Raw genomic sequence first — 13,424 nt, forward strand, 5'->3', positions numbered from 1 at the left:
TGGATACTATTTTACTTGTACTTGAGTATATTTTTGGGATGAATACTTTTACTTGAGTAATTGTTTTGAAGTAACACTACTCCTGCTTGAGTAAAATTTTTGGTTTCCCTACCTACTTCTGATCCCAGCGCCCTCTTCATTTACCCCTAGTGTTCAGACAGCTTTACATGAGTGTATTAACTTTTTACACTATGCAAAACTCTGATTTAATGTTTATTGTTCCATAATCTAATTGTAACATGTATTTGTTACATGTTTTGATGCATTTTTAATGCATTATAACATTTATGTCCGAATTTTGGGGAGCTTGGAACAGATTAGAGCATTTACATAGAAAACGCGTCTCTACTTACAGAATTTAAGTCATGAAACTACTTCCAGAGCCGATTAATGTCTTAAGTAGAGGTACCATTCTATATAAAAGTTCTATTTTGTGGTGAGTTGTGGAAATGGCAATAATCCCTAGGGACAGGTGTCCTTTAAGACAAAAAATACATACCTTAAGCAAACTATATTTCTCACTAAAATAATTTCTGTGCCATCAATTTAGGATTTAAATTTCAGTATAATGAGGGACTGTCGGACTGAGAATCCAAAACCTGGCCTGAGGGTATTCTACATAAATGATAAATTACTATTTTCGCTTGAAAATTAGTCTATCTAGTAAGTGCAGCATAAATAACAAATAGTTTTCCCCCCCGTTTCTGCCCGGGACACAAATGCTTTGTTGGAGAATAGCCCTTATTATGCTCCATTTTCTATTAAAATGAGAACGATGAAATTTATCTACTGCCCAACAGATGGCAGTATATATCAAGTATGTGTGCCATGAGAACAATCAGATTCAAGTCAAAACAAGTCCCCTGTATTTATTAGACTCTAAAGCGCAGAATAAAAAAAAAAAAGCTCAACAACATACGCGCTTTACCCTGGTTTAATTAAAATAAGAATTAAAAGACATTTGTCCATTTGTGGAAAAACAAAAACAAAAAAATGAGACCGTCAAGCCTCCATTGACATAGTGCAAAACATTCCTGTAGATTAATAAAACGCAAATGATTCAAACAGTAAAGTGCATGTATTGAGAAGAAGCCCTCTTGTTTTATACACTTTAAAGTGAACATCACGAACAGACACTGAACATATTATAAAAAAAAAAAAAAAAAAAAACTGTATACAGAGTGCATGGTTCATTGCGTGCATGAAAGGTCAGTCCAGTTCAAACACATCCAGTGGTTGACGTGAGGCTGCTTAGAACACAATTCAAAATCACCTCCCACACAGTCAATTGAAACGGTCTCACTGCCAGTACAAGAATAAGGACTTTACGATATGAGCATTTCAGTGTCGTGTGAGAGCATTTCAGTTGTGTGAGAAGCAATTCTGACACAAAAAAAAACATTTAAGCATTTTCTCGAACCAAGATAGCTAAAGGTTCATGTGCCATTGACGATAATAGATGTCCAGTAATGTCACTTTTTTCATTCTTCTGTGAATATAAAATATAGGCCTGGCAGCGAATGAAAGACTTCATTTGCTGCAAGCCTTCCCGGTTCAAATGGATTAGACGTCCATCACCGCCAATGGTACTGGATAACTTAATCTGGATGTCATAGATGGACTAAATACTCAAATGGCTTTCCTTAGTTTCATGTCCCTGACGACCCCCTCGTAAATTGACATGCACACACGCACTTGACATTGCAAACACACCTGCTACACATTCTATTGGCACACTTGGTGCACAGTCAGTTCACTTGTGGGCGATACAGTGAGGTCACATGGTGTTGTACAGCAGCACGGCGGCAGTGCGCTGCTTCCTCTCGTTGGCTTTGCGAGAACGTCTGGAAGAGTGAGCCCTCCTCTGTTGCCGTGGCGACGTTCCGAGCGAGCCACACCCGCCGCCATCCGGGTCCTCCCTCTTGCTCCTCTCGGGGGACGGAGAGAAATCGTCACTTGATAAACGTGTCTTTTCGGGCCTGCCGTTCCGAGTAAGAACTTTCTGCTTCTTCCAAGTGTCGTCCAAATGTGACGGAGATGCTGTGAACGTGTCGTGGGAGCGCGCCTCCGCCGTCGTCGCCAAGGGTTCTTGCCTCAGGTCAAGGTCGCTGAGGTCATTCGCTGATAATTCCAGGCAGTCCAGTTTAGCCAAGGAGGCAGACCTCTTCATGAGAGAAGGGGGCGTGAGGCCAGCCTGGCGGATGCGAGCCTCTAGCTCGACGGCCCGCCGCCACCCGGCCGCCTGCAAGAAACTCTTTTCGCTTCGTCGAAGCCGCCATGTCGCATCCGGGCACGGAGGGGATTCCTCTTTGGTGACGACACTAGGCGCGCTTGTGTCCAATGCCTCCACGCTGCTACCTTCGAGGAGGAACGCCTGCAGTTCTCTCAACGTTTGCTGAATCCGCTCCAGCTCCTGGCCGCTTCGCGCCAGGCGCTTTCGGGCGTCGCACTCAGGACCGCAACCCTTTTGTTCGCCCGGGAACTCCGAGTTCTCATCAGGATCTGACTCCTGAATTGTGACCCCATCCAGAATTATTTGGAACGTGCTGTCTCTTTGGGATGGGCTTAAGGTTTTTAGAGATGAGTCTGTGTGAGTATCACAGATAATATGGCTTTGAGGCTCATGGAGAGCACCAAACATGTGGCTTTGTGTTCCTAAGCTATTCAGTCTCACGTCCTCGTCGTCAACGGCTGTCTCGCCCTTTGCGTGGGCTGGCTGTTCAGACATTCGGACAGGTGGGTGTTCACCACACGGGGAGCGCCGCGCTGTCGCCATCTCTGTTTCCTGCCTCAGCTTCAGCTCCAGCTGCTCAGTGGCCCGTCGCACGGAACCTGCCGGCAGGTCTCGTGTTGTCAAGGGAGGGGTTAAAGGGCGTGGCGAGACTTCTGGTTGCATGTCCTCCTGCGGGTCCGAGTGCAAGGGCGGACACAAAGGAGTTAAAGGACTTAAGGGAGTGGTTGGCTGGCAAATGGCTTCGATCTCAGTGACAATATGGCGAACAGATATTCCGTTGTCGTGGGGAGGCTGATGCAGAATGTCGGGGCTGAGCTTGTCATCGCTGTCCACCGACTGTAGAAAGACACAAAGAAATATGTGCATTGTGAGGAGAAGTCATTTGTTGGGTTTTACATGACAATGACAAGTAAATATTAGGCAACTTTGAAAAGAAACACTTCATTGTGTTGTCCTCAATGATTTTCTTCAAATGTGTACATGTCATTCTTCCTGACTTTATTGCATCACGGTGTTTTGAAAGATAAAATAATGTGGAGCTTCGGATAACCGATTCTTACCCTTGCAATATCCGATGCACAGCTCGGCAATCAATTTTTATCGTTGGATTATTGGCTACATGGCTTGTCTTTAAATACGTTTTCATCTCTTGCCTTTACAAACGTGTGTATATATATAACACATCTAATGACCTACATCAAATGATCAATATGTGAAGTTGTGAAAGCTTGCCCACAGAGCTCTCGCCAATAGATCGCTAGAATGAAGCTTTCCAATTTAAATAATAAATATTCAACTTTGATCCAGTCAGCCACATATTGAGAATCTTCCTGTTTGCAGAGGCAGGTAAAAATGATCAGTGAGAATATCTTGAAATAGGTTCCTCTTTCAAACCTAATAAAAATAATGTTTTTATTAATACTTGATATATTTATACATATACCGGTAAAAAAACTCAATTGAGACCGCCTAACCCATAAATATGTTTAAAAAATCTCCAAAAAGACAAAACAATTTCACCCCATCAACAGGATATGCACTAAAAGCAGAGTTTTGGAATGTGAGCTTTTCAAAAGTGCTGTTTTACAGCCCATAAACAACTGAAAAACAACAGTTTTTGTGTGTATATGACAGAAAGAATAAGGGTGGCGTTTTCTAAAGTGACCACCTTGAAACCCTATTCAAATGTTTGCATTGTCAGGCTTCAAAGAACTGTTGTTACACACGTTTTTATGTGTTTTCTGGTGGACTTAAGTGCAAACAATTGGCTTCAACCCTTTATAGTGCATTTATTTAAAGAAGTACTAAAGTACTGTTTAAAAATATTGGAAAATTGTCATGCATAAGAGGTCAAAATGGGAATGTGCCCAATACTATTGCGAGTGCTGAGCACTGAGGTTGCCACTTCCTGGTTCCAAACTGTGCCACAATAAGCATACATTAAATACATAAAGCATTATTGAAATCTATACATATGCATTTGCTATGGTTTAGTATAGGGGTGTCAAGATCGTATATTTTTGCACCCGAGTCACCGGATTTTGAGAATCTGACGATAGACGATCAGATAGAAAAAAATAAATGAATAAAAATTCTCCAACTAAAATTCCAAACATGTTACTGTCCCACCGTGCTGCCTTCATAATGTGAATTATTTTTAAACAAGAATAACAGAAAAATCCGTCTTTACTAAATATTTCATTGAGTGAGTCCACTCACGGTTTGACGCTCACGCTGTAGAGAACAACCTCTCTCTCTTACACAATGAGTTGTCACAGCACACTTATGCAAGTTCAACGATGATTGATAGATTTGTGCCTTTGATCGTAGCGCTACCAAGCCTCTTTGGCAAGATCAAAGCTACAAAGTTATCGTTAACTTTAAGTACCAAACGCTAGCTGGACCGTTTGGCTGCACTATGTATCAGCAGGGAGGGTGAGAAACTGTGGCGCTGTACGAGTATAAAGCAGAAAAACATTTTTGAGATTAAAAACACTGTCCTTTTCACATGATTCCGATCCTCTGAAAAATGGCGTGATCGACCCGAGACATCCCTAGTTTAGTACAATACATTTGTTGCACAACTAGTTTTTGTCACTTTTATTCCAGCGACCTGTGCACTTGACTTGGCTTACACACTGGCAGAAGTAAGCCTCCTCGCCTGGTTCTCAATCGACTACCCCCTACAGCCCCCCAAATACCCAAATTAGTCACTTGCCCTATGTAGGGTTAAAACTATCACCCACATACAGTGGGGCAAATAAGTATTTAGTCAACCACTAATTGTGCAAGTTCTCCCACTTGAAAATATTAGAGAGGCCTGTATTTGTCAACATGGGTAAATCTCAACCATGAGAGACAGTATGTGGAAAAAAAAAAAAACAGAAAATCACATTGTTTGATTTTTAAAGAATTATTTGCAAATTATGGTGGAAAATAAGTATTTGGTCAATACCAAAAGTTCATCTCAATACTTTGTTATGTACCCTTTGTTGGCAATAACGGAGGACAAACGTTTTCTGTAACTCTTCACAAGCTTTTCACACACTGTTGCTGGTATTTTGGCCCATTCCTCCATGCAAATCTCCTCTAGAGGAGTGATGTTTTGGGGCTGTCGTTGGGCAACACGGACTTTCAACTCCCTCCACAGATTTTCTATGAGGTTGAGATCTGGAGACTGGCTAGGCCACTCCAGGACCTTAAAAATGCTTCTTATGAAGCCACTCCTTTGTTGCCCTGGCTGTGTGTTTTGGATCATTGTCATGCTGAAAGACCCAGACACGTCTCATCTTCAATGCCCTTGCTGATGGAAGGACATTTTCACTCAAAATCTCTCGATACATGGCCCCATTCAGTCTTTTTACACAGATCAGTCGTCCTGGTCCCTTTGCAGAAAAACGGCCCCAAAGCATGATGTTTCCACCCCCATGCTTCACAGTGGGTATAGTGCTCTTCAGATGCAATTCAGTATTCTTTCTCCTCCAAACACGAGAACCTGTGTTTCTACCAAAAAGTTCTATTTTAGTTTCATCTGACCATAACACATTGTCCCAGTCCTTTTCTGGATCATCCAAATGCTCTCTAGTGAACCGCAGACGGGCCTGGACGTGTACTTTCTTCAGCAGGGGGACACGTCTGGCAGTGCAGGATTTGAGTCTCTGGCGGCGCATTGTGTTACTGATAGTAGCCTTTGTTACTGTGGTCCCAGCTCTCTGTAGGTCATTCACTAGGTCCCCCAGTGTGGTTCTGGGATTTTTGCTCCCCGTTCTTGTTATCATTTTGACGCCACGGGGTGAGATCTTGCATGGAGCCCCAGATCGAGGGAGATTATCAGTGGTCTTGTATGTCTTTCATTTTCCAATAATTGCTCCCACAGTTTATTTCTTTACACCAAGCGTTTTACCTATTGCAGATTCAGTCTTCCCAGCCTGGTGCATGTCTACAATTTTGTCTCTGGTGTCCTTTGACAGCTCTTTGGTTTTGGCCATAGTGGAGTTTGGAGTGTGACTGACGGAAATTGTGGACAGGTGTCTTTTATACCGATAATGAGTTAAAAGTAGTGCCATTAATACAGGTAACGAGTGGAGCCTCGTTAGAAGAAGTTAGACCTCTTTGACAGCCAGAAATTTGTAGGTGACCAAATACTTATTTTCCACTCTAATTTGGAAATAAATTACTTAAAAATCAAACAATGTGATTTTCTGTTTTTTCCCCCACATTCTGTCTCTCATGGTTGAGGTTTACCCATGTTGACCATTACAGGCCTCTCTAATCTTTTCAAGTAGGAGAACTTGCACAATTGGTGGTTGACTAAATACTTATTTACCCCACTGTATATCACTTTCTCAGAACAGGATAACCCCGAAGATGACACCAGTGAAAACACACGGGTCTATAGGTAAGGTGTACCAAAAGCCATACAGCATCAGCTCAGAAAAACAAGACAATAACCTATGCAGTGGGGATGTGCTTTGCAAAAGACATGCAGCCATATTCCGTGGTTGAAGATGCGGGCTTCGTTAATTTAATTGCAACGCTTGACCCGCGTTACATTGTTCCCTCGCGGACATATTTCCCCAACAACGTAATCCCCGACATTTATAAAATAGCACGCAAAGCTATCGAAGAGGATTTTGCTAAAGCACATAGTTTCGCCCTGACCACTGATAGTTGGACGTCCCGTGCAATAGAGAGCTACCTAACTGTGACGGTCCTACTATATGTTGGCTCGGGACATGAAAAGTGCAGTCCTGCAAACTCCTCCTATCTATGAAAGCCATACCAGCGCCAATTTTGCAGAAGAATTGTGCACCGCAGTGGATGAGTGGAAGTTGAAGCGGCCAAATATAAGCATACCAGTCACCTCAGATAACGCATCCAACTTTGTCAACGCGGTGAATAAAGCTGAGGGACTAGGACAGCAGGGGAATTGTCAGTGCATGCCACTCTCGTCTTGCTCCAGAGAATGTCGACGGGCTTGTGTTTTTGAGGAACAATCTCAAACTTGAAAAAAGAATTATCTAAATAATAGCTATTATCTATCAACAGGATCTAACTAACTGATGATGCACTTTTGTAAAAAAATGTAAAATATAGGCAAAATAAAGGCAGTCTTTTGGAAAGTCAGACTTGTTTTTTTTTTTTTTTTTCCAAATGCAAAACGCAAACCAAAACCGAACCGAAACTGTGATCCCAAAACCGAGGTTTAAACCGAACCGTGGGCTAACCGCTAATACACACACACACACATAGTGAAGAGCAGTATTTGCAGAAGTATTTTGCACCCACTTAGAAAATAGGTAGAGGTCTAAAATTTCAAAGTTCCTACAGAGATGCATTTCCACTCAGAGACAATCTATAATAAAACCCAGAAATCACATTGTACAATTCTTTTAATTATTTGTAATTTACTGGGGTTCATAAGTATTTGTACCCCTGAGAATCAGCAATAATTACAACACTCAAAGAGTTGTCTTTATACCATTTTATTTATCTTTATCCCATGAGGAACCAACAACCCACCACCCGTTTGAGCTCATCATTGTTACCTGTAATGTGTGTAATCCAACTGCTACCATGGGCAAGACCAGAGAGCTTTCAAAAGACGCCAGAGAAAAATATTTAAAAATTGTTGGCTATGGGACAATTGGAGAGCCGCTTGGTGAGATTAAATCAACAATTGCAATAATTGTTGGAAAATGGAAAAGGGTAAATATGACAGATAATCTATCTTAGACTGGGGCTGCATGGAAAATCTCTCCTCGTGGGGCATCACTCATGATGAGAAACATGAGGGCTCAGCCTAGAACTACACGGCAGGAGCTGGTCAATGACGAAGAGAGCTGGATGCACAGTTTCAAAGGCTACTGACAGTAGAACCCTACGCCGCAATGGTTTACAATAATGGATTATTCAGAAGGTTCCACTGTTGAACCCTGTACATGTGAAGGCCCATCTGACGTTTACCAGGGACCATCTGAATGATGCAGAGGGGTCATGGGATAAAGTAATGTTGTCAGATGACACCAAAGTAGAACTTTTTGGTGTAAACTTTACTCGTCGTGTATGGGGGGAAAAAGAAGGATGAGTATAATCCTAACACCAGCCCTACTGTGAAGTAGGAGGGTGGAAACCTCATGCTTTGGGGCTGCTTTTTGGCAAAGGGGACAGGATGACTGTATGATATAAAGCAGAGGCTGAATGGAGAAATGTATCGTCAGATTTTGAGCCACAACCTCCTTCCCTCAGTCAGAGACCTGAAGATGACTCGTGGCTGGATCTAGCAACGTGACAATGATGCGAAGCACACAGCCAAGCTGACCAAGGAGTGGCTGCTTAAAAAGCATATCAAGGTCCTGGAGTAGCATAGCTAGTCTCCAGACCTCAATCAATCCAATAGAAAATCTCTGGATGGAGCTGAAACTTTGTGTTTCTCAACGACAGCCCCAAACTAGCAGGCAGTTATCTGTCACATGCAGGATCACAACGCTCAACCGTCACTTCTGATTTTTAACCTGTGGAAAAGTTCCGATACCATTGCAGGTTCCATTTGTGCATTGTTTGAATTAGACACAATTACAGCAGGATTGTTTGGTTTTGAGTCTTGACACATCCGGTAAGCTAGACATTTCTGGTATAATTACACCGGAAGAATCATCATAATCAATATAAAGTTCTGGGATAGTGTCTGGTGTTCCCAACAATTCGGCTGTAGGTGGCTTGTTGTGAGTCTTCTGACAAGATGAACATTTTTTTCCCGTCTCTTCTATCTGTTTATCCAATCCTGGCCACCAAAAATAACTTCTCACAATTTCTTTTGTTTTAACAATACCACTGTGACATGCATGCAGTTGTACAAGCATTTAAGCACCCAGTGACTGTGGCACAATCACTCTCAAAATCTCCGTTTCCACATGTGAAGACCTGTTGAAGACCTACAGAAAGCGTCTGACCTCTTTAATTGCAAACAACAACTTCTGTACTAAATATTAGCAATGATTTTGTCAGGCGTACAATTACTTATGAACCCCAGTAAATTACCCAAAAAATATTGAAAAAGCATACAATGTGAGTTTTTTTTTTTCTCCCCCCCCTAAGATTGTCTCTATAAGTGGAAATGCATCTACAGTGCCCTCCATAATTATTGGCACCCCTTGTTAAGATGTGTTTTTTAGCTTCTAACATTTTTTTCATTCAAATAATATGGGACCTTAATGGAAAAAATCCAACATAAAGAAATAATTATTTGACATCAAATAATGTGTGTCACAATTATTAGCACCCCTGGTGTTAATACTTTGTACAACCCCCTTTTGCCAACAAAACAAGGTCTGGGGACTGAGATGGCCATGGGAGGAGCTTGATTTTGTGTCTGGTGAACCATTTCTGTGTAGATTTGGCCATATGTTTATGGCCATATGTCATCTGACCAAAGCACACAGTCCCAGGCTTCAACTGGGACCGTGTGCTTTGGTCAGATGAGACCAAGATTGAGCTTTTTGGAACCAAACACTAAGTGGGTCTGGCGTGCCACGAAAGATGCGCATGCTGAAAAGCACCTCATACCCACTGTGAAGTATGGGGATGGGTCAGTGATGCTGTGGGGCTGTTTCGCTTCCAACGGCCCTGGGAACCTTGTTAGGGTGCATGGCATCATAAATGCTTTGAAATACCAGGACATTTTAAATCAATATCTGTTGCCCTCTGCCCGAAAGCTGAAGATGGGTCGTCATTGGGTCTTTCAGCAAGACAACGACCCTAAACATATGGCCAAATCTACACAGAAATGGTTCACCAGACACAAAATCAAGCTCCTCCCATGGCCATCTCAGTCCCCAGACCTTGTTTTGTGGCAAAAGGGGGTTGTACAAAGTATTAACACCAGGGGTGCTAATAATTGTCACACACATTATTTGATGTCAAATAATTATTTCTTTATGTGGGATTTTTTCCCCATTGAATAAATGCACTTGTATTGAAGGTTGGATTTTTCTCTTTTTTTTCCATTAAGGTCCCATATTATTTGAATAAAAAAATATTAGAAGCTAAAAAACACATCTTAACCAGGGGTGCCAATAATTATGGAGGGCACTGTATGACAGAAATTAGAAATTTCAGACCTCTACCTATTTTCTAGGTGGGTGAACTTGCAAAATCACAAGGGGTGCAAATACTTCTGCTCCTCAGTATATATATAAAAACCTATATGACTATATAGGGACAGATGAAAATGGAAAAAAAAAAATTTCACCTGAGATGTCACTTGTTCACTCTCCTCATCTTCCTCAGTTCCTATGTTGTTGTCACCATCCAGAGAGGGGGTTCTTTGCTCTGATAGTTTCGGCGTCTTGTCCTCTTGAGCTAAGCCCAGAAACTTTTCCCTGGCGCTGAAGAAGTCAATGCTGTCCGAGCTGTGGTTTGACGAGCCGTCGGCCTCTCCACGGCCGTCTGATGTTTCTTTGGCTTGAATCTGTTTTGGGTTGTTGTTGTCATCACTGTGTTCTGTTGGGGAAAGCAGCAATTGGAGAGCGGTGTCGCCGATCAGACTGGGCGGGCTGGGTTTTTCACTTTGAGAATCTGATGGCGACTGCTCAGAAGTGTCTGAGGACATGGCCGTGATGAGAGAAAGGTCCTCGGAGCTGCTTTGCTCAGGAAAATGAATAAACAGTTCCAGTGGTTCCTTTTCTAGGCTTTCTGATGGTGTCTCAACTTGGCGACCATTCCGAACTTCAGGAGTTGGAGGGAGAATGTGGAGCAAGGGAGAAGGATGGGAAGTCGTGGTAGTCGCTGTGATGACCCCATTCGTAGTGCTGCCCATGTTTTCTTCCAGGACAAGCACGGCTGTGTGCAGTTGAGGCAAGGAAGGTGTGGGCGTACCATTATGATCTGTTTTGTCCGACTCGTTAACCAGTGAGTCACCTGCATCATTGAAATGTGTGGGAAGGTCAGAGTTCAATTTGGTAGTTTCATCAGGTTCAGAAACTAGAGCTTGGAGCACCGCAACTCCCAGGAAGTGATGCAAGGCGGGGGAAGAATTGTTGTTGCTCCGGGAGTCTGAGCGTCCAAGGGAGTGCGTTGAGGATTTACACAATTGTTCTGGACGATCTGTTAGGTCACTGTCTGAGTGGGAGCGCCACAGTTTATTATGCCGTTGTTTGCTGGGGAGGGGAAAATTTTAAATAGATGCAAGCAAGGCTATCGAATACTTCCAACTAATTGTAATGTAAAAATAATCCCACCTGGCGAGCAGAATTCCCTGATATTCCTCCAGCTGCTTCATGAATGAAGGATTCGGTTTGGTAACAGCTCGTCTTTCCTTGACGTGTTCAAAGGCGGCGTCCAGCGTCCAGCCGTATTCTTTCATTGCGTAGGCGATCACTGTAGAGGCCGAGCGACTCACGCCCATCTTACAGTGAACCAGACACTTGGCACCAGCTTTCCTAGAAGCGAAAAATAAGATAATTCTTCACTCAGAGCAGAGAGTGTGAGCATGTGTACATTTATGTGTGCATGACATGAAGGCTTACTTGGCTTTTGTGATGAACTTGTAGGTTTCATTCCAGTATTCGAGAAGGTTGGTGGCCTCCTCATCATACACCCTGATGTTGTGGTACTCAAACATTCCCGGAAAGAAGTTGTCTATTTCTCTTGTAACATTTAGGATGTAACGAACGCTAAAGAAGAGATGAGGAGTTAACTTTGAATATCATCATCATTTCATGAAAAATGAATGCCCTGTTGCTTAGTGAACACCACAAAACAATAAAATATTGATACTCGATACATGTTATACAAGTACGTAATTTAAATGTGGCTTTTATATACTCAGTGCTACAACATATTGAACGAGTCTTTGCAGCTTTATTACTGTAAAAGGGTGTGGTGCTGGCATAACACGGATGTATTGCCATCATTGTTCCAATAAACTATTGCCTGGGGTGCAGACTATGCAGGCTTTATAGGAGCACTACCAGGAAAAAAAACAATGCAGAATGAAAAGTGTTTGTGTTGCTGAGTAACTGTATGACCAGTATCTTACCCACTGTTTTGCAGCTCCTCCAAGTTGGAAGCGTTCCACTCGGAGCCCTACAGACAGCACAGCTCTTGTTCATTCAAAGTTATGTTACAACCTTATATTTGACAGAGTCCACTGTGCTTGTCTCAGACAGATTCAAGGCTTATTAATCTTTAACTAAAGTATAATGACAGTTGTGGTAAAACAATAAGGAATGGCATTGGGGTATTTACCAGGTAAACGTGTTCAAAGATCTCTGTAGGGCTATCCATTTGACCAAGGATGACAATCATCTCATTGTCTATGAACTCCTTAAACTCCCTCAGGTTGCACACCATATGCATTTCCAGCTCTGTGCGGATCTAGAAAAGGAAATGTATAGTGTTGAAAAATTAAAATCAAAGATTAGACCTCGACAAATTTGTAAAAACATTCTTTCAGAGTCACCATATACCATGATATGCCAATTTAAACCACATACAAATGTGCTTCATAATTTGTCAATTTGCCATTTTTCAATGATCCAAACATGTAAGGTTGCAACAATGACTCGATTAAAACGATTAATAAATTAGTGGCCAACGAATTTAATAATCAATTTTTGCCAGCAGCTATGAGCAGTCTCGTTTGGGTCCTTGTTTGTGTGTAATGTGAGGCTGCACGCGCCAGTGATCAGAGCAAGAGAGAGATTTCACTGCTCCATTCAGTCTGGGTTGCTGAATCAATAATATTCCAAAGTGTCGAGAGTTAGATTGTATTTTGTGTCGTTAGATTCAGTGTGCCTCCATCAGAGGTGAGTAAATTTAGCCAATTGTATTGTTTTTTTTCTTTGTTGATGAGAGGTTACTACTTAGCAAGGAGCGTTAAGTTACTTAGCGATTATGCTAATCAGCGTCTTTAGTGTCCGTTTGTATTGTGTTAGGAGAAGCATAGCATAGCTTCGAGCAGGGTTCACTAAATCTGGACCTCGGTGCCACTTTTCCTGTCGTGTTTTCCACGTCTCCCTCCTCCAACACACCTGAATCAAAATAATCAGGATCATTATCAGGCTTTTGGAGAGGTTGCTGATGACATAATCATTTCATTCAGGTGTGTTTGGGGAGAGAGACGTGGAAAACACGACAGGAAAAGTGGCACCGAGGTCCAGATTTATTGAACCCTGGCTTAGAGTCTTCT

General features: G+C 42.3%; 1 protein-coding gene across 2 annotated transcripts in view; it reads right to left on the reverse strand.

Annotated features, from left to right (window-relative positions):
- Window positions 1-918: 918 nt before the first annotated feature.
- Window positions 919-13,424, reverse strand: part of ssh2a (slingshot protein phosphatase 2a) — a 48,290-nt gene continuing 35,784 nt past the window's right edge. For both annotated transcript variants that reach the window (XM_057838989.1, XM_057838988.1), the window contains 6 exons: window positions 12,482-12,610; window positions 12,273-12,319; window positions 11,761-11,907; window positions 11,473-11,673; window positions 10,485-11,391; window positions 919-3,070 (listed from right to left, as the gene is read on the reverse strand). In XM_057838989.1, coding sequence (XP_057694972.1) covers window positions 1,778-3,070; window positions 10,485-11,391; window positions 11,473-11,673; window positions 11,761-11,907; window positions 12,273-12,319; window positions 12,482-12,610 — 2,724 coding nt within the window. In that variant the 3' untranslated portion in view covers window positions 919-1,777. The remainder of the gene's footprint in view (window positions 3,071-10,484; window positions 11,392-11,472; window positions 11,674-11,760; window positions 11,908-12,272; window positions 12,320-12,481; window positions 12,611-13,424) is intronic.

This window comes from Corythoichthys intestinalis, chromosome 6, assembly GCF_030265065.1.
Source record: "Corythoichthys intestinalis isolate RoL2023-P3 chromosome 6, ASM3026506v1, whole genome shotgun sequence".
NCBI lineage: Eukaryota > Metazoa > Chordata > Actinopteri > Syngnathiformes > Syngnathidae > Corythoichthys > Corythoichthys intestinalis.